Source organism: Myotis yumanensis, unplaced genomic scaffold (genome assembly GCF_028538775.1).
Source record: "Myotis yumanensis isolate MYYU_CA2020_CCGP unplaced genomic scaffold, mMyoYum1.0.hap1 SCAF_1, whole genome shotgun sequence".
In the NCBI taxonomy this organism is placed as follows: domain Eukaryota; kingdom Metazoa; phylum Chordata; class Mammalia; order Chiroptera; family Vespertilionidae; genus Myotis; species Myotis yumanensis.
This window is the reverse complement of record NW_027223752.1, coordinates 183,102,720-183,129,946: the sequence shown is the minus strand read 5'-3', so window position 1 is coordinate 183,129,946 and position 27,227 is coordinate 183,102,720. Positions and strand designations below refer to the sequence as shown.

Genomic DNA, 27,227 nt, shown 5'->3' with positions numbered 1-27,227 from the left:
AATCTAGGTATGTGCCCTGACTGGGAATCGAACCCTTAACTTTTTGGTGTATGGAATAACACTCCAACCAAGTGAGCCACTGTCCAGGGCCTGAGTCGTATTCTTATCCATTCAGTTACCTTATGTCTTTTCATTGGAGCATTTAGTACATTTACATTTAAGGTTATTATTGATAGGTGTATATAGCCATTTTATTCTTTATATCTATGTTCCTCTCGCTCTGTGTTTCTTTTTTCCTTTTTCTTAAAGTAGGCCCTTTAACCTTTCTTTCAATACTGGTTTGGTGATAATGAATTCCTTTAGTTTTTTTGGGGGTGGTTTGTGTGTGTGTGTGTGTTTTGTCTGTGAAGCTCTTTATTTTGCCTTCAGTTTTAAATGACAGACTTGCTGGATAGAGTAGTCTTGGTTGTAGGTCCTGACTTTTCACCATTTTTAATGTTTCATGCCAATCCCTCTGCCTGAAGTGTTTTTATTAAGAAATCAGCTGCAAGTTATGGAAACACCTTTGTAGGTACTAGTTGCTTTATTCTTTTGGCTTTTAAGATTCACTCTTTGTCTTTAATCTTTGGTATTTTACTTATGATATGTCTTGGTGTGGCCCTCTTTGGGCTCATCTTGATTGGGACTCTCTATACTTCCTATACTTGTATGACTTTTTCCTTCACCAGTTAGGGAAGTTTTCAGCCATTATTTCTTAAAACTGGTTCTCTATCCCTTGCTCACTCTCTTCTTCTTCTGGGACCTCCTATGACATGGATGTTGTTATCTTGTCATTGTCCCAGAGGTCCCTTAGGCTTTCCTCACTTTTTTAAATTCTTTTTTTCTAATCCTCACCTTAGGACATTTTTTCCTAAGGTGATTTTCAGAGAGAATAGAAAGAAGGGGAGGATAGGAGAGAGTTAAGGGAGAGAGAAACATCAATTTGAGAGAGACACATCGATTGGTTGCTTCCCTCACACACCTCAACCAGGGCCTGGAATCAAACCTACAACCCAGGTATGTGCCCTTGACAGGAATCGAACCTGTGACCCTTCATTGTACAGGCTGACATTCTAACCACTGAACAATGCCAGCCAGGGCCTTTTTTCTTTTTGATGCTCTGCTTGGGTACTTACTGGTATCTTGTCCTCTAAATTGCTGATTCGCTCTTCTGTTTCATCTAACCTGCCATTTATTCCTTCTAGTGTATTCTTCATTTTTGACTAGTTATTTTTTATGGTTTCTATGTCCTTTTTAATTCTTACCATTTCTTTAAGTTCTCACTGAGATCATTCATTCTTCTCCTAAGGTCCCTGAATATTCCTATAACCATTGTTCTAAACTCTTCATCTGGTATTTTGATTGCTTCCGTTTCATTTGATACATTTTCTGGGGTTTCTCTTGCTCTTTCTTTTGAGGCACATTTCTTTGTCTCCCCATTTTGTCTCTCTGTATTAGGTAGATCTGCTATGACTCCCAAAATTGTTATGATGGCTTTATGATGAAGGTATCTTGATGGAAAATTGGCCCCAATTCAGTCAAACCATTTAGTCTCTGCTAGAGTCTCCAATTCTAGTTCGTTGGACAGGCTCACTACAGGCTCAGGTTGGGTGCAGCCAGCCATCCCCTCTGCAGGAACAAGCTCAGCCTGGCAGAGTCACCAAGCTCAGGGGGACAGATCAAGAGTCTCTTGTTTTGTGTGATGCTGGTCCAGCCCACAGAAGAGGGGCAAGCACTTTGTCCTAGTCCCAAACAATAGCCTCCCAGACACTCACATTCTGAATGTCCCAGCTCTCACTCCCCCCTGCAGGGCACGTTATCTGCAATTTGCAAGAGCAGATTCAAACAGTCTCCCTCTGGGGGTGGTGCCTACAAACCTGTAGGAGGGGATTGGTCACTTCTTCCCCCTCCTGGGGTAGCGTGGGGTGATCTCACAGGGGAGATGGAAGTGGTCCCCCTGCAATGTGGCCACACAACCCCACCCACCCATCTGTTTCCTAGACAAAGTTTCTGCAGGAGATGTGCACCAAAAGTCCCAGCTCTGCATAGCACTCTGGCTTCCCTTTGCAGCTGAACTCAACAGGGTGGGGCCAGCCAAGTGATTCATCAGGTTGTCAGGGTGGGTGCTGGCTCTGCACACCAGGCCGGGGAGACCGGTCCCCTTTTTAAAGCCACAGTTTAGTCACTGAGTCTCTGCCAAGAGCCTGCCCAGAAAATGAAGACTGCTGGGTGCAGCGAGCAGATCCCTCCGCAGGACAGCATGGCAGAGTGCGCTCCCCAGGCTGGTGCTGTAACAATGGGAGTGCTCATCCCTGGGGAGGTGCATGGGGATCTGTAGCAGATTCTCTTCTTTCCCAGACAACTAAGTCCCCACTGAGCTTCACCCCCAGGTGCTATGCAGGCTCCTCCTCTTGTCCCTGTTGCTCCAAGTGGAGAGAGTTTTGCAGTTGAGATACCCTCCAGCCTCTCAGCCCCTCACCTGGGTACAGGCACCAGCCCTGTCCACATCTCCAGCCTCTCAGCCCCTCACCTGGGTGCAGGCGCCAGCCCTGTCCACGTCTCCAGCCTCTCAGCCCATCACCTGGTGTTTCCTCATTTTTTAAAATTCTTTTTTTCTAATCCTCACCTTAGGACATTTTTTCCTAAGGTGATTTTCAGGGAGAATAGAAAGAAGGGGAGGATAGGAGAGAGTTAGGGGAGAGAGAAACATCCATTTGAGAGAGACACATCGATTGGTTGCTTCCCTCACGTGCCCGGTCTGCAGCCCTCTGACCAATCTCTATGTGGCTTCTGCAAACCCTTGGTTATGGTAGTTCCGTTCAGCTAACATTCAGCTGTTGATTCAGGTTGATTGCTCTATAATTTAACTGTAAATTCAGTTTGAGTCTGGGAGCAGGGGTAAGTGTAGCTTCCACTACTCTGCAGCCATTTATAAACAAGACCAGAAATTATGAAAATGTTACCTGCATGAATGAAGTTTGAATAATAAATACTCCATTATTGTATCTTTTGTGAGCCTTCCAAATTGACTTTTCTATGCTTACTTATTTCTACATCTGAAGTCAAAGACAAGGGACATGACGTAGGGAGAATAATTTGTACCATAGAAGAAGCCAAGAGCTAGTGTACAATCTACCTGGACGCAAGCAGTTCTCCAGACACATTAGTCTTAGATCTCGCATTTTGAATGCTAGACTTTTAAGGCACACAGATCACCTTCAAGCCTCAGCACATAGGTCACATTTTAGGATGCCCTCCTTACACAAGAACGATTTGTTTTTCAAGAAACATCAGGGAAATAAGACTAATTTGTGGTTCTTCTTTCCCTGAATTTTTTAAGAATTGCTGTCTCTAAAAATTGATGTGTTCATTTTTCAGCTCAGCAGTTTCATTATTCAGTGTATCTCCATTCCAAATTTTTCTTTTAACTTCCTGCAACTTCCATATCAGCCTTCATACCAAGAAGATTCTTCTTGACTGAATCACAGCTCTTATTATTATACTAGAGGCCCAGTGCACAAATTTGTGCAGGGGTGGAGTCCCTCAGCCTGGCTGGTGATCAGGGCTGATCAGGGCCGTCTCACCCAGTCCTGATCAGGGCCGATCAGGGCTGGCTGGCTATGGGGAGGGACCACTGGAGGTTGGCCAGTCGGCCAGGGGGATGGGACCACCGGAGGTTGGCCGGCCACAGGAGGTTGGCTGTGGGAGTGCACTGACCCCCAGGGGGCAGCTCCTGCATTGAGCATCTGCCCCCTCGTGGTCAGTGCGCATCATAGCAACCAGTTGACCAGTTGTTCAGTCGCTTTGGCTTTTATATATATAGATATTAATAAATCAACTTTTGTTGAACTTCATTTTCTTTATCCAAGACAGTAAAACTTACATTTCTTGTACTTTCCATTTCAAATGGGTTTGGTGTTTCTAAGCATTGCAGTAAACTAAAAATATCAATAATCTCATTAAACTATGTTTTCCTTGCTGGTGGCTGGTATATAGTCTGATTTAGGCTATAATTTGTGAACATGCAAATGATATTAATTTCACTTGTTTTCTGAATTTTTAATAATACTGGTTTATATTATTCTATACTTGTATTGAATGTAGGTCAAGGAATACTTATGCCTAATAATGTGAAATAATAATATTTACATGTTAATTATTGTTTATAAATTTGGTCATGTATTAAAGTGATAGGGAAATATCCTAATAATTAATGCCCCTGGTTAATATTGTAGAAGAAGAAAATCACATTGCAGAATACATCAGATGGAATAAAACATGCCTTCCAGACAGACAACAGCAAGGTATGCCAATACCTGCTGCATCTCTGCTCTTCCCAGCATAAGTTCCAGCTACAGATGAAAGCAAGACAGAGCAACCAAGATGCCCAAGATATTGGTAAGGAGACACAAACGATGACAGATGACTCCAGGGTGTATGCATGGTTTTTGCCACAAATTTTAAAAGCACTTCCATGTTTAGGATAAAAATTACAAGCTATCTAGATGTTAAATGATTAAGTCAAGTTTAGAAAAGTGTGAAAAGAAGCCAAAATTTCAATTTCAGGTTCATTTTGAAAACGACCCCAGATCAGTCAGGGGATACCTGTTGAAATATATGTTTTGTGTTTATCCCTAAGATAACTGATGTAAATGTTATAGACATTTGGATTATATTCTCTACCCATAGTAAACTTAAGCACTGTTTGGGAAGGTAAGACTAATATACATGAAACAATAAATAGTACACAATAGAGGGTCAGGGTTTGAATGACAGATTATAGCATACAGACTCTGTGATCATGAGAAGAGGAGAGGGAGAGCAAAGACAAGGGTACTTGAGTGATGGCGCTTAAATTGGAATTTTGAAGAACAAAAGTAATTAAATAGATTGAACATAAATGGCAAGTTGTTTTCCAGATGGGGGAAAGAACCTGGGAAACAGGCAGCGGGCAGGAGAATATGCACCCAGCATGGTGAAGTTACATACCTCAGCACATTTCCCACCTGTTAGTTTTACTTGGGTGTGTCCTGTTTTGAGACTGAGATGAATAGACACAGTACCCAATATAAATGGTCAGGAGAGTGGTTTTTGGTTTCTTTTAAAAAGGAACCAGCAGAAGAAAGTAATTCAACTCTGAAAGAACATCTCAATCAGAACTGAAATATTTGAAGGTTAACTTTGCAAGACCACATGTAGAATTAAAGTTATATAAAATCTAGTTCTGTGTAGTAGATAGTTATACAAAATCTAGTCCTGCGTAGTATATTGTTATAAACTTCAATTTAAACACTCTGAAGGCTTAGTTTAAAAAATTTAATGGAATAGCACTCATGACATGTGCATCAGAGCTCTCTGAATTCCTTATCCAAACTTTCTCACATCCTGAAATCTTACAGAAATTATATTCCCCGTGGGATCAGAATGGGGTGATGGCAACCTGTGAATAGCCTTTCAAAATCAAGACGGTAGGGGCTGTATGCTTATTAAAAATGAAGATTCCAGAAACCTACCTGAAACATGGTATATCCCAATCTTTGGGCATTGGGTTCCTGGAATCTGTATTTTAATAGGCTTTCTTCAGTATTGATGTTTATGCATGCTAAAATATGATAACTACTGCTATAATCTCATTATTCCTTTTCTTTTCCTGCTTTGCTAAAATATTTATATGTTTCCAAACTATAGTGAAATATCTAATTTATTAGGGTTACCAGTATTTCTACTTGGACTCATATTCAGTACAAACCAGAATTGAACAAATGAAGGTTACATCATTATAGATGTGGTATAGTGTACTATAATAAAAAATAATCGAAGACCATCTGTGAAGCTAGCCTTCCATCTTCAACATTTCTTATACTAAAGAATAATGTAGTATAGATCTTAACAATATAGTGAAGATCATGAACTATGGAGCCAGATGCCAGAATTCCAACCTCACACTGTTACTTATAAGTTCTGAATCTTGGCAGGCTACTTAAAACCTCTGCTTTAGTTCCCTATCTGTAAAGTGATTATCCTAATGAGAATACCTTATAATACATCATAAGATTGCTCTGAAGATGAATGTACTAGAAAGCAATTTAAAAAATGCCTGGCATAGTGTAAATATTGAATAAGTATGTATTATTATCATGACCATCATTGTTTTACCACCATTGTTTCTAATAGTAGTAGTAGTATGGCCTTAGGAAAATAATTGACTTTTTGGAATCTGACTTTCTTCATCCATGAAGTGGGAATGCTATCTGTATCTCACAGATTTGCCCTGGGAATACAACAGCTGTGGATCCTTGAACTCATATGGGAAAGCGTTTTAAAATGGTATTAATCTATATTTTCCCCAGATTTTGTTAAACCTTCAAAGGAATTATTTTCTGGTTAGAATTGGCTTAGAAGTAACTGCCTGCCCATGTAACTGTCTGACAAGTGAAAATAACTGGTGTTATGTATAGGATGTTGAAGGGCTAGCAAATGCATGTTACTTCTTTAGAGTTATAGAATTGTGAAAGAAAGAACCTTAGAGGCCAGTATGTTGGAAACTTTACTGATGAGGAAGAAGGTTCAGAGAAGATAGTGTATCACCTAGCCTTAGAGTTAGAAGTCAAACAAGCCTGAAACCCTGGTCTCTTAAATTCTAATCCAATAATCTTTCTATTTTGATGAGCTTTTGAAGAACTAATTTGCATGGAATTAAATTAAGATTAATAATCATTTGTTAAGCACTTACTACTTGTAAGACACCATGCTAGGTGCTGTGGGATAACAAAAATAACTGATGTCCCTCAACTCAAAAGAGCATACAGTTAAGCTGATGTATAAGGAACTACACAACCATAAAAGGGACTGAACAATAAAGAGCACAAAGAAAGATCAGGAAGTGTGGAGTGCAGACTGAGTGTGGAACTAGCAAGCCTTTGGGTTCAAATTTGGAAGATTAGTATTAGGATGTAGGCTTATTCTAATCTGTATCCCATCTTGGCTTAGAGTTTTTTCCAGGTGAAAGCAGTAGGATAAGCCAGGTAACTGGATGATTTATGATCCCATCCCATAAATATATGCAATATTTTAAGTCCTACACAGGAGTAGGATATGAGTGGATTTAACTAGCATAATCCTTGATGTTTACAAAAGAGATATATACTAAACAGAACTGGCTGTCCCTATTCCTGCCAAAATTTGTTCTACATTTGCCTTAAGGGTGAAGAATGTATTGAATGTAAAGGTATTTCCTGGTAATTGAATCTGTGTAAGATTCAGTTTTTCATCTTTATTAAAGAAAATAGAAATGTTGTCTGCTCTAATAAAAATTGTATTTTAGGCTAAAGATCATTGTGGGAATTTTTAAATGAAAGTCTTTTTTAAAAATTATTATCCTGTTTTTAACTTGGTGTCCACTTCTACTTCAGAGAAAGAACATTGAATTTTTCTGAGGACAATGAGACATATTTATTTAAACTTCATCCTAATGCATGAATATTACAAACCTTTGGTATTTTCCTATCTATTTACACCTGAGATAAAGTATTCATTATTAATCTTCCTAGGAATTAGAAAATAATAAAACAATCTAAAGATCTAAGTCAGCAACAGTTGACATTTTATTTTATTTTGTGTGTGTGTGTGTGACATTTTTAAAAGGAAGTTTTACAGCTGTTTTACATAAGTAGTCGAGCTATACTCCTTAGAGCTGCAACACAGGGTTGGTACTTTACAATGGAGTGGCAAATGGAGTGCCTTGTGATGTGGATTACTAGTGCATGAACAACTAAATCATTTCAAATTCTGTGCTTCTGGTCCTTTATTTACATGGAAGGACTTTTATGCAAAAATTCTGTGATGCAGTGCTTTTGTTAATAGCCTCAAATGTTTAAATGCTTCCATGACATTAGTTTCCAAAATAGAATAGCCAAGCACTTATTATAAGGTGTCTCTAAATTTAGCCTCTAAAAGACGATTTGGGGTGTACTGGTATATTTAGAAGTGAAAGGAATTTAAGCATGAAGAGAACCCCAGCTCCTTGATCATGTAAATGAACGGAAACCAAGAGAAAGGAACACAACTAATATTTGATTCTCCCACGGCTCCTGTGCCACATTTAAATCATGAAAAGTCAACAAGATTGGATGGTGGGATTGGCATAGTAATGAAATAACAAAAGAAATGATTTACCATTAAGGCCTTTTGTGGCAACAGTTTTATTGAGATATAGTTCACATACCATGCAATTTACCAATTTAAAGGGTACAATTCAATGGTTTTTAGTATAGCCACAGGGCTGTGCAACTATCACCACAATCTGCCTTAAGCTTTTAAAAATATAGTAATTAAGAACTTTTTCTCTGGGCAAAACTCCTCTGCTCAGCTTCCTTTTTGGCATGATCTCACCATGTTGGCCTATCCAGGTGTCACCTCTCTCTCCCCATCCTTGGTTTTCGCAGACACACTACTAGGGTTGAAAATTTCTCTGTCAAATGTCATTCTCATTTCTAACTGAAACCGATAATTGGGAATTTGGGGTCAGTAAGTCTGAAGCCCAAACATTATTGGATCCAAGGGAATCGTTAGATGAAGTAGGAAATGCTAACCAGGCCCTGAATGGGAGAAAGCTGCAAGGATGGAGAGATGATGGTATGAAAACCAAGACCTTCCAACCTCCTCTTTAAAATCCTGGATTGCCACACTTTGAAAGCTTTCTACTTATGCTGGCAGTCAAGACAATTAAAAACTGCATGCTGTATTTTGTTTATTAAAATAACTCTTCTCATAAAGGTACTGCAGTGTTTCCACCGTGTAAAGCAATCCTATTTCCTTGTAGAGAGAGCTTCGTTTAGGAGCCTGAATCTCCAAGCGGAGTCCGTTAGAGGATTTAATTTGGGACGAGCAATCAGCACTGGTAGTCTGGCCAGCAGCACCCTGAACAAACTTGCCGTTCGACCTCTGTCAGTTCAAGCTGAGATTCTGAAGAGGCTCTCCTGCTCAGAGCTGTCGCTTTACCAGCCATTGCAAAAAAGTTCAAAGGAGAAGAGTGGCAAAGCTTCGTGTGAGGAAAAGCCTAGAGAGATGAGCAAATCATACCACGATCTCAGTCAGGCCTCTCTCTCTCCTCATCGGAAAAATGTCATTGTTAACATGGAATCCCCTTCACAAACCATTGTGGAGTTGGTAGGAAAACCGTTTCACCAGATGGCAAGATCTGATACAGAATCTTTGGCAGGAGTCACAAAACTTAATAAGTAAGAACATAATTAACTAACCCGAACTACATATTTGTAAATTCTACATTTCATGCCATTTGTTTTTGTTTTATTATTTTCACCTTTTTTTTTTTTACATTGACACTTCCTCCTCCTACCTTCCTTTTCCTCTTTAGTTCAAAGTCTGTTGCAAGTTTAAATAGAAGTCCTGAAAGGAGGAAACATGAATCAGACTCCTCATCTTTTGAAGACCCTGGTCAAGCATATGTTATAGGTCAGCATAAACAAGCTTACCTTCTTTTCCCCCGTACCTGGTGCTCATAGTAAAGTGAATGAGATAATGTAATTTACCAAAGAAATTTTTTTGGTTCTATGTCCCAATTACCAAAACTGTTTGTGAATATAAAATTTTTAGGCTACTTAAAATGCACCAAGTGAAATACTAGAATGATTTAACAACTGATTGCTTAGAGGCACAGACTCTTAGCTTTCTCTTGGTGGCAATTAAAAGCCATGACCATCTTACCAAGAGAACCAGACAGCGAACCCTTGGCTTTGGTTGTCCTTTCTTTGGGTTTTCCTCACAAGCCTGTGAGAGAAGACTCCACTAATGCTGTATTTTTTTTTTTTTTTTTTGAAGAAAGGTTTATTTAAGGTACTTTCAGAATAGCATGAATGGAATTGTCTCTAAAAACAGACTGGATGGGTTGGTAGGTAGAAATTCCTAGTTGATTTAAGTTTTTCAAATTCTCCCAACTAGGTGGGGCCTATTAATATAAGTAGAGAAGTTGTGTGTTTATAAACACACAATACCTTATATAAGGTAATACTTTCAGGTTTCCTGTTGCTTTATGCATCTTAAAAGGGACATGAATAGAATTGATCTTTGAGAAGAATAGCTATTTAAGCACAGAGGTCCAAAAGATTCCTCAAAATAGGAAACAGCTGGGGAGATAAAAGGGAAACAAGAATAACCATCTTCTGCTGTTATTCACCAAATAATACTAGTTATCTCTCCCTTAGACCAAAGTTTGATCATTTAACTCCCAATTATACAAAGTTAGAAACTAGTATTTTCTCATCCTGTAGTTGGTTTGGGGATATGTGAAGTAAATGAAGTCAAAAAAGAACTCTACACTATACACTATAGTTGATAAATATGTATAGAAAGCAACATTACTTTATTAATACAGGCTTCCAAACTTTCAGTGATTGTACTATCATCAATTTTAATTGAATTGGTGAAAAAAAACTCTAAACATATAAAAAACAAAGTCATCTTATATATTAAAAATAGCCCAGAAAATACTTTTCAAAGTACATTCACTATAATGGGATCTCTTATAGAGTCTAAGCTATTGATCTACATAGAAGAAATCCATCATATATCAGATGTAGAATAGTAAAATATTCCATAGACAAACACAGATAAAATAAAATTCATCCATGAAAGAAAATTTATTTCTGCATTTTTTAATTAAGGTTATCCATTCTTATTGAATATTGGATTTTCTTTTAACATTTGAACACATGTTTTTAAAAATCATTTCAGTTTCATCACTTCATATTTGGCATATTAAAATGTCATTGTCATAAACAATACATTTGTTTTTAAGTTTATTCTGCAAAACAAGTTGATATGCTTATCTTGGACATTAAAAATAGTAAATAAGCCTATTGTGGGAAGACATATTTTTCTGAGTATAAATAAAAGAAAATGCTACCTTAATGTTTTATTGCTTTTTATGCATTTATCAGAAGAAATTACTTCTATATCTAATATCTGATCATTTTATGAACTGTCTAATAATTTAATTTATACCACAGGAATGACTTTGCATAGTTCTGGAAATTCTTCATCCCAAGTTCCCTTAAAAGAAAATGGTAGGTTTACACAATGTTTTTCCCCTCCTTTCCATCATATCTTTTCTCTTGTACCTTATGAGCTGGTCTTAGACCTAATAACAAAGCGCCTCTGAATTCGTGCCTTATACTGGAGTCAAAGGAGAACGTATTTGCAGCACCTAGTGATGTGGTGGGACCTATCATTTAGGCTAATGTTGGTGAACTAGACAAACAACAGATTAAAGATATGGACACTAATTGGGAAGCTAAGATAATTCAGGTGAGAGATAATTTTGATTAACGAGTTTTAATTGAGGCAGTTATTTTAAAGAGATCTTGAGCTGAATTTTGAAGTTAAAGGATTTATTCAGGTAGATTGTTGAGGAAAAGCATTACAGACCAAGGCCATAATATGGTCAGAGAAATGGAGATAGGTGAAAAGATAACAGGTTCAGGAACTGCATGAATATCTGCATGGAGGTATGTGAGAACAGGATTAAAGCTTAGAACTAAGTAGGGACTAGCTTTGAGTCTTAGCCTAAATATTATGGGAAGAATTTGAAGACTTAAAATGTTGAAATTTAGAGTTTAGAAGTCTAAGAAACAAAGTTACAGGAAGAAACTTTGTGCAGTGACTTCAAAGTCAATGGATTCACCATTTTTAGAATTTAGGTTACAAAATACTTTCATGGACATTATCTTACTTGATCTTTCTAGCACCTTTCATGGGAAGAAGGAATGTTTTATTCTGCATACACTAGTTTCTTACCCTCAAACTCTTGAAGTTGAAATAATCAGAAATCTGATGAGAAAAAAGCAAATATATTAATCGATGTTTTATTTTTTTTAATATTTTATTGATTTTTTTTGGTTTTTTTATTAAATCTTTATTGTTCAGATTACATTTGTTCCTCTTTTTTCCCCCCCCATAACTCCCCTCCTCCCAGTTCCCGCCCCACCCTCTGCCCTCACTCTCCACCCACTGTCCTCATCCATAGGTGCACAATTTTTGTCCAGTCTCTTCCCGCATCTCCCATTCCCCTTTCCCCCCCAAGAATAGTCAGTCCATTCCCTTTCTATGTCCCTGATTCATTATAATCACCAGTTCATTCTGTACATCAGATTATTTATTCACTTGATTCTTAGATTCATTTGTTGATAGATGCATGTTTGTTGTTCACAATTTGTATCTTTACCTTTTTCTTCTTCCTCTTCTTAAAGGATACCTTTCAGCATTTCGTATAATACTGGTTTAGTGGTGATGAACTCCTTTAGCTTTTCCTTATCTGTAAAGCTCTTTATCTGACCTTCAATTCTGAATGATAGCTTTGCTGGGTAAAGTAGTCTTGGTTGTAGGTTCTTGGTATTCAGCACTTTGAATATTTCTTGCCATTCCCTTCTGGCCTGCAAAGTTTCTGTTGAGAAATCAGCTGACAGTCGTATGGGTATTCCCTTGTAGGTAATTGAGTCTCTTTCTCTTGCTGCTTTTAAGATTCTCTCTTTGTCTTTTGCTCTTGGCATTTTAATGATGATGTGTCTTGGTGTGGTCCTCTTTGGATTCCTTTTGTTTGGGGTTCTCTGTGCTTCTTGGACCTGTAAGTCCATTTCTTTCACCAGGTGGGGGAAGTTTTCTGCCATTATTTCTTCAAATAGGTTTTCAATATCTTGCTGTCTCTCATCTTCTGGCACCCCTATAATTCTGATATTAGTGCGCTTGAAGCTGTCCCAGAGGCTCCTTACACTATCTTCGTATTTTCGGATTCTTTTTTCATTTTACTTTTCCGGTTGGGTGTTTTTTGCTTCTTCGCATTTCAAATCTTTGGCTTGATTCTTGCGCTCCTCTGGTCTGCTATTGGGTATAATATTCTTTATTTCAGTCCGTGTATGCTTAATTTCTAGTTGTTTCTTTATCATAGCATCGAGGGTCTCATTAGTTTTCATAAGGCTCTCCTCAAGTTTATTGCAAGCCCTCAAAATTGCGTTTTTTAGCTCTATATCCTCCATTTCTGTCATATTTTTTTGTCTCCGAATTTGTTATGCTTTCTTGGTGCACCCCCTTGTGGTCTTTGTGCGAAGTCTTGTTCTAGTTAAGCCTTGATTGTTGTAGTTAATACTAGAGGGATTTGACCACCAGGCCGACTGGCTGTGAGAATCAGCTGTGGGAAAACTTCTGTCCTCTGAGGAGGTGCTAATCTAGCCTTTGCCTGAGGCCATCCGGCAAATGGCTCTGCGCAGGGCTTGGGCGGGGTGGGATCAACAGGGCAGGAGCAGTTATGGCTGCTCTCAGTCCCGTTCCCAGAGGCTCTGCTTCTCAGAACCCCGGCAACCGCTGCTAACCTCAGAGAGAAAGCTGTCCTCACGTTCCAACTGATGCTAGACAATCTCGCTTCTCCCATTTGAGTCTGAGTCCCTAGAGACTCACCCGGATCTGGAGCTCAGAGTCTGAGACTCCCTCCTGATTGAAAACGACAACCGCGCCCTCAGCCACCAGCCCGCTTTGTGGGCGCACCTCCGCACCTTTAAATTTTCCACACTGCGCCTCCTCTGAGCCTCGGTATGCTGTTGTCTTTCCTTCTAGTTGAAGAGTCTCTCCTCAGCCAGCCCTCCTGTGGTTCTGGGTGATGTCCGTTCCGTCTTTTAGTTGTATTTTTGAAGTGGTTGTTTGCGGCAGCAGTCTCCGGTGTTTACCTATGCCGCCATCTTGGTGGTGTCCATTAATCGATGTTTTAATATAAACTTGATGAAGCTTTGAGGTTATTTCTAATGTGCCTGGAAACAGACTTGAGAACCCTGAGAAAATGAAGGCAGTAAGAGTAGATTGAACCATATGAAACTGCTGTTTTTGTAGGTCAAAACTCAAACACCAGAGTGCCATTATCTATAATTCTCATTCTCTCATAGAAATACACATACTGCCCAGCCAGTGTTGCTCAGTGGTTGAGCATCGACCCAGGAACCAAGAAATACACATACCAGGTCTTTGAGGGAAGAAAATTTTCCTTGGAAGTAAAAATACACACAAATATCTTAAAAACTCATGGAAAATGTAGGATTTTTTCATCTTATTATTAAAAAATATATCAACCTTGAAAAATCTGAGGAGATATCATTAAAGAAAAAGTGAACTTATACAGGTACTTGGGCCTAAGTTACTAAGACCCTGGTATATATCTTTATGATGATCAAGTGTCTTACATGTAGTGAATTTAGAATACCTGTGTGCCTAAATAATTATTAAAATGCCTGTAATGGTGGTAATTATTGAATAACAGCTATTGAATGCTTATTGTGTACTAAACACTTATGTTTAGCTCTCATTTAATAATAGGTGAGTGGCTAATATTATGTCCTTTTCACAAATGAGAAACCACACCATAGAGAGGCTGAATTTCACAGAAGATCATGGAGCTTGTAAGTGCCCAGGTCATAATTTGAATGCAGGAAGTCTGTTTCCAGAGCCCTGCTCTAATCTACTCTTTCAACTGTTTCCTATATAGTAATGCTTAATTATATTCACAGGTATTATTTCTACCAGCTAAACTTTTTAAAGAAGCTGTATAATAATTTATTAAAGGATAAAATCTGGAAGTGTGTTTTAGCCTTCCTTCTGATGGAAAAGAATATGAATTTACATTGGATACCACTTGAGCAGCATGTGCAGGGTAGTTTCTTTTTTAAACCTTTAGAAATGTCATCTTTCCACCTGTCCCCTATAGAGGAAGGGTCAGTCCATCTGTCTATGGATGTGTGCCCCAGTTGCCTTGCAGGCAAGTCTATGGTTTCTTCACTTTCTCTTTGAGTCTGCCCAATTAGCCCTGAATTAGTGCTCTGTTGAGAACTAAGTTTTCATGTAATATAGTATGGCAAACATTTTTCTAAATAAGGTAACTAATAAAAAGTTAAGTACTTGCCCATGACTCAAATATATGCTCTCTTATTCTAATTTCAATGTTCTTTCTTGCTGGTCAAGATTATTAGAAGAAATTTGAAATGAGCATCAACTAATATTGAAGTATTCATAACTTAACACAAGGACCGACAAATACTACTTAATCTTTTATGACTTTCCGAGACCCTTAATGAAGGTGAACCTTGAAAAAGAAGATAAAAAAGGGGGAAATGAATCTTATACTCTCATGAAACAAATATGGAAAAGATTTCCATTTTTTTAAAATATATTTTATTGATTTTTTTTTTTTTTTTTACAGAGAGGAAGGGAGAGGAATAGAGAGTTAGAAACATCAATGAGAGAGAAACATCGATCAGCTGCCTCCTGCACACCCCCCACTGGGGATGTGCCCACAACCAAGGTATATGCCCTTGACCTGAATCGAACCCAGGACCCTTCAGTCCACAGGCCAACGCTCTATCCACTGAGCCAAACTGATGCTGGCAAGATTCCCATTTTTTTATTGTAATTTCAAAAAAATAAAGGTTTCTTAACCTTTCAAACAACACACTTCTATAATATTTCTTCCTAAGAGAGTAAAAACAAAAATGTAGAACTTACCAAGAATTATGTAAAATTGGTTTTCAATGTTTCTCATTTTATTATAATTCAGGATTATTATATAATTAAAAAGTAACTTTTAGCTAGATTTGTCACCTTCCTTCTTGTTCAGACCACAACAAACACTCTTAACAAAAACAAAAATGTCATTGAAAAGGTTATTCTAATACAAAAAGACTTGGTACAGACAGTGAAAATAAGCCTTTTTTTCCCTAACATTAAAACTCACTTTTTTAAAAATATCTTTTTATTGATTTGAGAGAGTGAGAGAGAGATAGAAACATCGATGATGAGAGAGAATCATTGATCGGCTGCCTCCTGCACACCCCACACTGAGGATCTAGCCCCCAACCCAGGCATTTCTGACCAGGAATCTAACTGTGACCTCCTAGTCATAGGTTGGCGCTCAACCACTCAGTCATGCCAGCCGGGCAAAACTGATTATTTTTTATGGACAATATTAAATTCAAGTAATAAAATGTTATACAAACAAGAGTAAGATTTTAAAGTACACTTTGTTTAATAGGATTTTTTATTTTTATTGATTTCAGAGAGTAAGGGAGAGGGAGAGAGGGATAGAAACATTAATGATGAGAGAGAATTGATGGGCTGCCTCCTGCATACCCCTACTGATAAGGGAATTAACCAGAAGTAAAAATATAGAGTCAACTAAATTGAGGACCGAAAGGAACTTTAAAAAGTTTATTCGAATCATCTTTTCATTTAATGGATAAGTTAAACGAGTCCCCAAGATGTTATGTGGCTCCAAATACTCAGCTATTTAGTTCTAGCACAGAAATACAACACCAAAGTTCTCATTTTGATCCCCTTTACCTACCACTGGAGCAGTTATTATATTAGTAGTATAGCAGTGAAAAATGCCTCTTTTTGTTTTTGTACAATATGGTGCTACTGACTCATTACTTTCAGGATTTCAAGTGGGTCTTTTTCCTTCGGGCGAGTGATGGATTTATCTAGAGCAGTGGTTCTCAACCTTCCTAATGCCGTGACCCTTTAATACAGTTCTTCATGTTGTGGTGACCTCCAATTTCATTGTTACAAATTGAACATAATTAAAGCATAGTGATTAATCACAAAAACAATATGTAATTATATATTTGTTTTCCAATGGTCTTAGGTGACCCCTGTGAAAGGGTCATTCGACCCCAAAGGGGTCGCGACCCACAGGTTGAGAAACGCTGATCTAGAGCTTACTCTACCTGTAGTCTAGTTAATCTTAGAATCAATGGCATGAAGCTGCCCTGTAATTGACAAGGTTCTATATATATATATAACCAAGAAATTAGTTTTTCTTGAGAAAAAAAAAGTTAACTCAGAGTGATTATACAGGGTGGAGCAAAAGTAGGTTTACAGTTGTGAGTATGGGAAATAGTTTATTTAGTATTATTATTTATTCCTAGAGGCCCAGTTCACAAAATTCATGCACTCGGGGCGGGGGGGCGAGGTTCTCTCAGCCCAGCCTGAGCCCTCTCACAGTCTGGGAGCCCTCAGGGGATGTCCTTAGGTGCTACTGCAGAGGCAGGGGAGGTTCCCACCACCGCCCCTGTGCTCGCCAGCCGTGAGCCCGGCTTCTGGCTGAGTGCCGCTGCCCCTGTGGGAGCACACTGACCACCAGGGGTCAACTCCTGTATTGAACGTCTGCCCCCTGCTTGTCAGTGTGCATCATAGTGATCAGTCATTCCACCGTTTGGTCAATTTGCATATTAACCTTTTATTATATAGGATTATTGTATTTTTTTCCATACAAACAACTGTAAACCTACTTTTGCCCCACCCTGTATGGCTTTGGCCTTATTAGAAACATGATCTTACTGTGAAATTCAATTAGTTTACTCATAGATCTACCTACCATTAGTATCTACAATTTATTCTAGTTAGCGACTGTAGGTGTCCACATGAACCTTATGAAAGAGGAGAAAGGCAGCGTCTAATGCAGAGGAGGGTATACATTTTATTTCTTAATTATATATTTATTATATTAAGATCTTTTCCAGGTAAACATTATTGAGAATGAAACTGATAGTTACTGATGTGATAATACAGCATATATTACTCAGAGAAGTGAAAATTTCAAGTTAAAGTTCTTTTTCACTTTAAAATATTTGCAGAATTTGCTGGGTTATAGAATACATCTAATGGGAAAAGAAAATTCTTTTAAGGATTTAAAGATAAGTACTCCTTGAATATTAGTGCTTGTTTCCTTGTAGCACTTAACTCAGATATGTCTTGGTATTTGAAATATCTAGCTACTTCACTTTCAGAGATTAATAAATTCTATTCAGTCCTCATTAAATTCTATAAATACCTTTAAATTTAATTGTCATGTATTATATACCCTCAGATACTTCATCCTCCCTCTTTTTTAAAGTAGTGGAAGAATATTTGAACATCTATTTGAATAGAATACAAAAATAAATAAAAAGTTGGTACGCAACAGTATTATTTAGTGACATGTAGTTGCACGAACATTTTTCCTTCCTTCTGTCCTCACATTAATACGTCACTTTACGTGGAGGTAGACTGTGGATGGGGCAGGGGGACATCACTGTTAAAAAGAATGGGTTAGCGCCCTGGCCGGTGTGGCTCAGTGGATAGAGCGTCTGCCTGTGGACTGAAGGGTCCCGGGTTCGATTCTGGTCAAGGGCACATGCCTGGGTTGCAGGCTCCATCCCCAGTAGGAGGCGTGCAGGAGGCAGCCGACCCATGATTCCCTCTCATTATTGATGTTTCTATCTCTCTCTCCCTCTCCCTTCCTCTCTGAAATTAATAAAAATATATTTTAGAAAAAGAGTAGGTTAGCAAAGCTTCTCTTTCCAAAAGAATATTCAACTCCGCCCTACTCAAGTCTTCTACTCTAGCTACACTGATCTATGGCATTTCCCCAGGACTCTTTCTACCTTCTTTCCATCTCAACTGTTGCTAATGCCATCCTTGTTGCTGCACTAGTATAACCATCTCCATAATCCACTTATTAAAGTCCTACCCAACTTCCTTGAAGTTTCTGTATTTCTGGCAATAAGAAGCCTCTCCTTTTTTATGGGTCTGACTCATGCCTTTGCTCTGCAGCTATTTCACTGACAGTCTCAACAAAATTCTCTGTATCACTCAGGCTAGATCTTTGCTCGTCTGTCAAAGATTTGGTCTGATTCAACTCACATTTACTATGCTAGCGGCTTTCATATACAATCGCATTTTATGTTCCCTAATTGCCTAGTGAGGGACTTTGACAGGAAAATTGTTCAGTAAACATTTGAAGGATGAAAGAATAATTGAATAAACGAATGTTTAAATCTCACTGGTGAATCCTTGAATATAGAGAGCTTAATCTGTTGCTTCTAGTTAGGAAAGTAAATATGCAAAAATACTGCAAATTTAACATTGTGTGTGTGTGTGATCCAGTGTTTACCTAGGATATATTTTAACATACACATTAGCCTAATAAGTAATATAAATAACCAATCTTGTTAGTGTATGGTTGGAAATGAAAATAAAGAAAATGGAATTATTCTTTGAATAGATATATTTGACTTCTAGCAGGTAGTCCCTAGGGACATGAAGAATATCAGCTTTATAACTGAAGGCAAAACACTGTTATATACCACAATACAATTTTAAACTCATGAGTAATTATAATTGATGTTTAAGAAGTGTAGTGTAGAAGAATTTAAGAATCTGATCTTGCCAGTACTGAGTAAATGGACTTTGTCTTCACGATGGTGGCAGTTTACATTTACATACCTAATATGACCCCACTCCCTTATTTATTTGTTTGTTTGTTTATTTATTTATTTCCCTTATTTATTTTATGGGTTTTGTTCTGCTGTATTATGTATTTGATTCTAGCTGAAAATTAGAATTAATTGTCTGTTTTAGGATAAAAGCATCATGGCTGCTTAAATGATAATATTAAGCTAAGCATTAACTAACACATGCCGTTGTCCTGTGATTTGGGGAGGGATTTTAATAAATTAATTAGGAATACTGAATTACTATTACTGTTATTGATTATAACTAAGTTTATAACTGGGTTTTGGTCAAAAGAGAAACAACAAAAGGGACATGTATACTACAGGAAGCTAGCAAACTTTCACTAATACTTATGTTTAAGGGACAAGGTTAATGTACTTCAGAGAGCAAATGATTGTTTTTATTGTTTTCTGACATTAAAGGAGTTTATTTCTAGAATATGGAGTATCACATATACATCATTTAAGCATTAGTATATGTTGTACAATAAAGGTACGACTTGTTTTATACCACAATACAATTTTAAACTCATGAGTAATTATAATTGGTGTTTAAGAAGTGTATTAGTTTGCTAGAGCTTCCATAACAAGGCCCCATAAATTAGGAGGCTTAAACAACAAATTTATTATCTCACAGTTCTGGAGGCTAATAGTCTGAAATTGAGGTGTTAGCAACATTGATTTCTTCTGAGGTGCCTCTCCTTGACTTGTAGGTGGCAGGCAGTCTTTTCTCTCTATCTTCATATGTGTGCACATGTCTGTATTCAAATTCCTTCTTATACAGACATAAGTCATATTGGATTAGGGCCTGCCATAAGACTTCATTGTAACTTAATTATCTCTTTAAAAAACCTATCTCCAAATATGGTCGTATTCTGAGGTACTAAGAGTTGGGGCTTCAACATATAAATTGGGGGCGAGGGGAATAGAGAGAAGGGTCACAAATCAGCTCATAACGGAGAGAAAGAGCATGAGAGTGTGTATGCGTTCCAGATGATTAGATAGCAAGTAAATGAAGTAATGTTTCTTATTGAAATGACAATTAAATGGCATTTATTGGTTTAATTTAGGAGATATTTATGCATGATCATCCTACTTAAAAAAAATAATCCAAATGGAAATAAAAAGTTAATTATAGCATTAAACTAGCATTTATCAAGTACCAACTTAGGACATTTTGCTGGGAAGTAATACTCGTTGTAATGTTGAACAAGTCATAAACTGTTATTCCTCATCCACAAAACAATGATTAAAAATCTCTTTACCTACCTCATGCGATTATTCCACAAATAAAATAGAAATAAATAGAAGTCCTTTGAGAATGTAAATGTGCTAGCCAAGTCATTATTAATGAGACTTTAAAAAGGAAATTTATTTTTATTGCTATTTAACTCTAGAATTTACCATGAATATTTTACTCATTTTAAATAAAAATGTCAACCACCTATTAGTAGGAATTTCTTAATATATTTAGGAAGTCAGTGGTGATGCAAAAGAAAGACATGGAGTCAGAAAACCTGAATTTAAGAATCTGATCTTGCCAGTACTGAGTAAACCTGCTCAAATTATTTAACCTCTTGAAATTTAATTAATAATTTCTAGCTGAAATATGCTTATTTCACAGAGAAGCATTTATAAGGAATAAATGTGACAACATACAGTTATTTTGTAAATATAAATCACTATCAAAACATAATATGATAGCATTATATTATTTAAAATATAATTTTATAGTTACTGAGCAATCTGTAAATGAGCTTTGTTAACATTTAAATTGGAACAAGCAGACAGTCTTAATGCCTGAACAATGTTATGTTTATTTTACTTTAAAATTATGCATTTTCAATAGATGTGCTACACAAAAGATGGAGCATAGTATCCTCACCAGAAAGGGAGATTACCTTGGTGAACCTGAAAAAAGACGCAAAGCATGGCTTAGGTAAGTCACTGTGAGATTCTTTAAGTCTGTAGCATAGCATTGGCATTGAGGCACAACCTACTGATCAGGCCACTGGCTGCCCACCCACAACCTCTCACCCTACCTGCCCAGTCAGGAAATGTCAAAGATGAAATGCTTGCAAGCAATTCTTCCACCAAATTTAACAGTCCCATCTCATAGGTGTTACTTGTCTATATATATAAAGGCCTAAGTGACCATCCAACCGGTAGCTATGATGTGCACTGACCACCAGGGGGCAGACACTCAATGCACAGGCATGGAAACATGGAACAGACTGGTGAATCTCAGAGGGAAGGGGTCAGGGGGGAGGGCGGAAAGAGATTAACCAAAGATCTTATATGCATACTAGAGGCCCAGTGCACGGATTCATGCACCAGTGGGGTCCCTCAGCCTGGTCTGCAGGGATCGGGCCAATACCAGCAGTCCAACATCTCTTAAGGGGTCCCAGATTTCAAGAGGGTGCAGGCCAGGCCGAGGGATCCCACCAGTGCATGAATTCGTGCACTGGGCCTCTAGTTAATCATATTTGTAGTGACAGTCTCCACACTTCTGTGTGTCAAACAGGCTAATCTTTAGTCATAGAAAGTACCAGTATAATGAAGATCTTTTTAAAATGTGCTATTTCACAGGATTTCAAATCATTGGTGGGGAGAAGATGGGAAGACTGGATCTAGGTGTATTTATCAGTTCAATTACTCCTGGAGGACCAGCTGACTTAGATGGATGCTTAAAGCCAGGTACTTTACATTTAGTTAATTTCTTGCGTACTTTACTGTCGGGCATGAATTTGCACAGATATCAAAAGTGGAACTTGGACAAAATAAAAATAATTGGCAGGTTGACATTTCTTATATTTAGCATGAATTTCTCTTTGTCATTGAAAATACTGGATTGTCTATTTTTACAGGAGACCGTTTGATATCTGTCAATAGTGTGAGCTTAGAGGGGGTCAGCCACCATGCTGCAATTGAAATTTTGCAAAATGCACCTGAAGATGTGACACTTGTTATCTCTCAGCCAAAAGAAAAGATATCCAAAGGTAATATAAAAGTCTCTTGACTGTGTTCTGTTTCATTTTTACAAGAACTTCAGTAGCTTGGCCCAATAAATCAGAATTCTGCTTCTTATTTCCTTTCTGGAAACTTTAACTGTGTAGTTCTGATTATTTTGATTTTATGGATCAGTTGAACTTTTTGATTGATTACTTCAAAGATTTTCTATCTCATTCCTCCTTAATAATACAGTTGACCCTTAAATGACCCAAGATTAGGGGTGCCGACGACATGCACAGTTTAAAATCCTTGTCTAACTTTCAACTCTCCAAAACTTAAGTTGTCTCCCCATAGGGGATTGGTTCCAGACCACCACCACCCCCCCCCGCCCCCCCCCCCCCCCCCGCCAAGTATACCAAAATTCGTGGATACTCAAGTCTTCTTTATAATATGGCATTGTCAGCCTTCCACATCTGCAGGCTCCCAACCACAATCGAATGGTACAGGTATTTATTAAAAAAAAATTTTTGGATACTGTGTTGTTCAAGGGTCATCTGTATCTGAATAAAAAATGGATTTGTTGTATAAAATTGATGTCACTTAAGTAAATTCTCCTAAATACTTGGTGTTTTCTATCACTTAGGCCAAATCAGAAATGAAATTCTTTGTCATTGCCTATGTAATAGAAAACAAAACATACAGAAATGTAATATCTATGAATTTCTGTTCTGAATCCGTTTATAAAAAGGAAAAGAAAACATACTAGAAATTTAAAAACAAGACCATATCATTTTGTTTCAACCCCTTCCATTAGCATGTTGTGGGAGAAAACCCATATGACGAAGATCAGATGACTTATATTTGAGCTATGCCTGAGCCAGTTATTAGGTGTATGACTTACATCCTCTTGAGCCACCATTGTTTTTTTCTTTAAAAAGGAAACTATCTCAGGCCTGCCTTGTCTGCCTGGCACAGAGTTATCATGCAGTCACGAGGTAGGGCAGTGTTCATAAAAGGTGCACACATTACAGGTCTGGTCCAGTGCAGGGCAGTCCAGGAGCCTTGTATATATTATAGATAAATTTTTTAAAAATAGTGCATACACATATATACACACACTGCTTTTAAACAAAAATACAATTATTTTTTTATACTCTGAATATCAGTCTGTAACTTGTTCATTCAATATATTCTGGACATCCATGAATGTCCAGATTCCTTTAAAAAAAGTGTTCTTATTGATTTCAAGAAGAGAAAGGGAGAGGGAGAGATAGAAACATCAATGATGAGATAGTATCATTGATCTACTACCTCCTACAGCCCCCCTACTGGGGATCGAGCCCAGAACCTAGGCATGTGCCCTGACCAGGAATCAAGCCATGACCTCCTGGTTCATAGGTTGACATTCAACTACTGGCCAGGCTATATACCTTTTTAATGTGGCATTATATTTTATATTCATGGGCATATCAAAATTTATTTGTTTCTTTTGTTGTGCATCCAGGTTAGCTAGAATTCTATTACATATGTTGCTGCAACAAATACATTTGTTTGCACACCACTCAAAATGTACTTATTTCTAGAGGTTAGATACCTAGAAGTAGAGTAAGTATGCACATTTAAATTTTTGACAAATGCTACCAATTTGCTCAAGTTTTATCAATTTACAGTCAACCAACTAGATATAACAGTGCTCTTCACACCATTAATGATGTAAGAAATTATCAGTCCCATTTTTTGTTAGGCAAATAGATAGAAATTGCATATTTCTGATCAACAATGAGAATGTCTTTTCATATAGTTATTAGTTACTAGAGGCCTGGTGGACAAAATTCATGCCTGCACCTTCTCACAATCCAGGACCCCTCGAGGGATGTCTGACTGCCACAGGGATTGGGCCTAAACTAGCAGTCAAACATCCATCTACCAATCCAGGACCACTGGCTCCTAACTGCTCGCCTGCCTACCTGCCTGATTGCCCCTAACTGCTCACCTGCCTGCCTGATCGCCCCTAACCATTCTGCCTGCCTGATCACCCCTAACTGCTCACCTGCCTGCCTGATCGACCCTAACCACCTCTGTCTCGGTCCCCTCCACCACGGCTTCGTCCAGAAGGACGTCTGGAATGATTTCTGGAAGGTTGTTCAGCTGTCCGGTCTAATTAGCATGTTACACTTTTATTATTATAGATGAGGATTTTACTCCTAATTTCCAGTCTACATTATCATACCCTTGTATCACAGGAGTTCTAAACTCCTTTTTTTAATTAAAAAATTGTTTTAATCTTCACCTGAGGATATGTTTGTTTATTTTTAATTGATTTTAGGGAGAGAGGAGGGAAAAGGAGAGAGAGAGAGAGAGAGAGAGAGATTATTTGGTTGCCTCCCGTACATGCCCCTACCAGGATTCGAACTTGCGACTCTTTAGTAGTACATGGGACGACGCTCCAATCAACTGAGCCACACCAGCCAGGGCTAAACTTTTTCTTATTGACTTTTAGAAACACTTTGTATATTAATGGTATTAACTCTTTGATTTTTTTTTTTTGTTGTTACTATTCCAAATATTTTCTCTCCAGCTGCTCATTACTCTTTATTTTTCTTTGGCTTTGCTTACTACATAAAACTTTTAGTGTCTTATAAATTTGCATCTGTATTGTTTTGGGTTTTTTTGCAAATGTCTCATGTGGTTTTGATAAAGTCTGTATATAAAATTTGGGGAGTTGCCTTTCTTGAGAATTACTTGGAATAATTGGTAGAACAATATTAAACAAATATATAAATAATCATTAAACAAAAACAAGGATCTTTAGAGACCCAAATTATCTCTAGTTAGGGAATCAAGAAAGCCTTCAGAGATTACTTGAAATAGGCCTTAGAGAATGGAAATGAGGAGTTAAGATGAAGGGGTTTCACATTTCCATAGAAGCTGCTTCAAGAATAACCAAAGGGATGAGCAAAGGAAACAGAAAGCATCTACTACATTTGTTGGGTTCTTGTCATGGTTTCAGGCCCTGGATCAGGTGTGATGTATGTGTTTTCCTGTGTAAAATCCTCCCAACAATCGTCAGGAACGTTGTGCATGTGTGTAAGCCCAGGCATGTGTGTGTCACTAACCTGTTATTTTCATTGGATTTTGACATTTAGTGCCTTCTACTCCAGTGCACATTGCCAATGGCATGAAAAATTACATGAAGAAACCTTCCTATATGCAAGGCAGCACTATAGATTCTTCTGAGGATCACCGCTGGCCACGTGGTACCCTGAGGCACATCTCAGAGAGCTCTTTCGGGCCGTCTGGAGGGCTGCGGGAAGGAAGCCTGAGTTCTCAAGATTCCAGGACTGAGAGTGCCAGCTTGTCCCAGAGCCAGGTCAATGGCTTCTTTGCCAGCCACGTAGGTGACCGGACCTGGCAGGAATCACAGCACGGCAGCCCTTCCCCATCTGTGATATCCAGAGCCAGTCAGAAGAAGAGGACTTCTACTGACAGTAACCAAAGCAAAGCTAAAAAACCAGGCATTTCTGATGCAACAGATTACTCTGATCGTGGAGATTCAGACATGGATGAAGCCACTTACTCCGGCAGTCAGGATCATCAAACGCCAAAAAAGGCATAGTTTAATTTGAATCTTTGTTTTTTGTTTTTAATTTAACAAAACAAACAACAGCAAATAAATTGCAGAGTAGAATATTCTACTATAAACTACTTAGATTATTCTAGAAAGGAGAAATCATTTATATAGTATGCTACTAACTGCTACTGCATTTGATGCTAACTTTCAGAGAAATTAGCAGCTTTAAATACTAACTCTAAGATGGCTGTTATTCTGGGAACTTGTTACCTGATAAGCCAAAGAAATGAATAATCAGATGATGATTATTTTCTACAAGTTGTTCATCTCTTGCATACTTCATGTTGTAAGAGAATTTAATATCTGAAAAGTATTGTTCCTAAGTAGTTCATGGAATGGCCAGTTGACTTATTTTTGATAACCAAATCCTTCTGAAGTTTTGGATGGATGAACAACAATATAGAAAATTGCCCGTTTCCTAGAAATGATATAAATTTAAGCACACTTTCACAAGCAAATTCAGTAAAGAACCTTAAGCCCCCCCTTTTTTTTAACAGAAAAATCAACATTTCTCATAAGGGGCTTATGCCTTTATAACTGGGGCTCAGCTGCTGTGCCTATGTTTAGATTGGATTTGTAAACATAAGCAAAGTAAACATGAAGCCTACTCATCTTAAAACTCTAAGTTAAAAGCTACTGCTTACTATATATTGATTTTTTTTTTTTTAAGGAAATGGGCATACTTTCCAAATTTGGGAGTCTAAAAAGCACTGGACAAGGGTTATGGAAAAGCCAGGTCTGCAGTGGGTTGGTGCTTCCTTCCCTCTGCCATATCAAGCTGTTTGACCTGAAGCAAACCCTTTCATCTCTAGACCTCAATTTCCTCAACCATAAAATATGAAGGCATTGGATTAGATGATCTCAAAGATCTCTTCCAACCCTCATGATCGTTGAATCCACTCTATTCCTTAATATCTGTTTTTTCTTAATTTACCCAAAAAACACATATTGAATCTTCCAATAGTAATTCATTTTGAGTCTAACAAGAAATCCTTTTGTTTGTTTTTCTTTGTTAAGGAATCTTCCTCCTCAATGAATACATCCAACAAAATGAATTTTAAAACTTTTCCTTCAGCACCTCCTAAACCTGGAGATATCTTTGAGGTTGAACTGGCTAAAAATGATAACAGCTTGGGGATAAGTGTCACGGTACTGTTTGACAAGGTTTTCAAATATTTTCTCTTCTCCATTTCCAGCAGCCTATTCTATTTCAGTTAATTAATTGAATTATTTTGCTTCAAAAAGGAAACTTGTCAAGTACTTCCAAAATTAAAAATTGAACCATATCTGAAAACTTTTTTAAAAACTTGAGCGTACTGCCCTAGCTGGTATGGATCAGTGGA

At 37.8% G+C, this 27,227-nt stretch overlaps 1 protein-coding gene across 11 annotated transcripts in view; it reads left to right on the top strand.

The window, feature by feature from the left end:
* Nucleotides 1–27,227, top strand: part of PTPN13 (protein tyrosine phosphatase non-receptor type 13) — a 209,647-nt gene that overhangs the window by 124,863 nt on the left and 57,557 nt on the right. For 5 of the 11 annotated variants that reach the window (XM_070393196.1, XM_070393249.1, XM_070393188.1 and 2 more), the window contains 9 exons: nt 4,215–4,377; nt 8,801–9,218; nt 9,356–9,453; nt 11,007–11,063; nt 21,151–21,240; nt 21,891–21,998; nt 22,169–22,300; nt 25,400–25,863; nt 26,902–27,048. In XM_070393196.1, coding sequence (XP_070249297.1) covers nt 4,215–4,377; nt 8,801–9,218; nt 9,356–9,453; nt 11,007–11,063; nt 21,151–21,240; nt 21,891–21,998; nt 22,169–22,300; nt 25,400–25,863; nt 26,902–27,048 — 1,677 coding nt within the window. The remainder of the gene's footprint in view (nt 1–4,214; nt 4,378–8,800; nt 9,219–9,355; nt 9,454–11,006; nt 11,064–21,150; nt 21,241–21,890; nt 21,999–22,168; nt 22,301–25,399; nt 25,864–26,901; nt 27,049–27,227) is intronic. The other 6 variants (XM_070393229.1, XM_070393203.1, XM_070393221.1 and 3 more) reach the window with 4 other exon arrangements.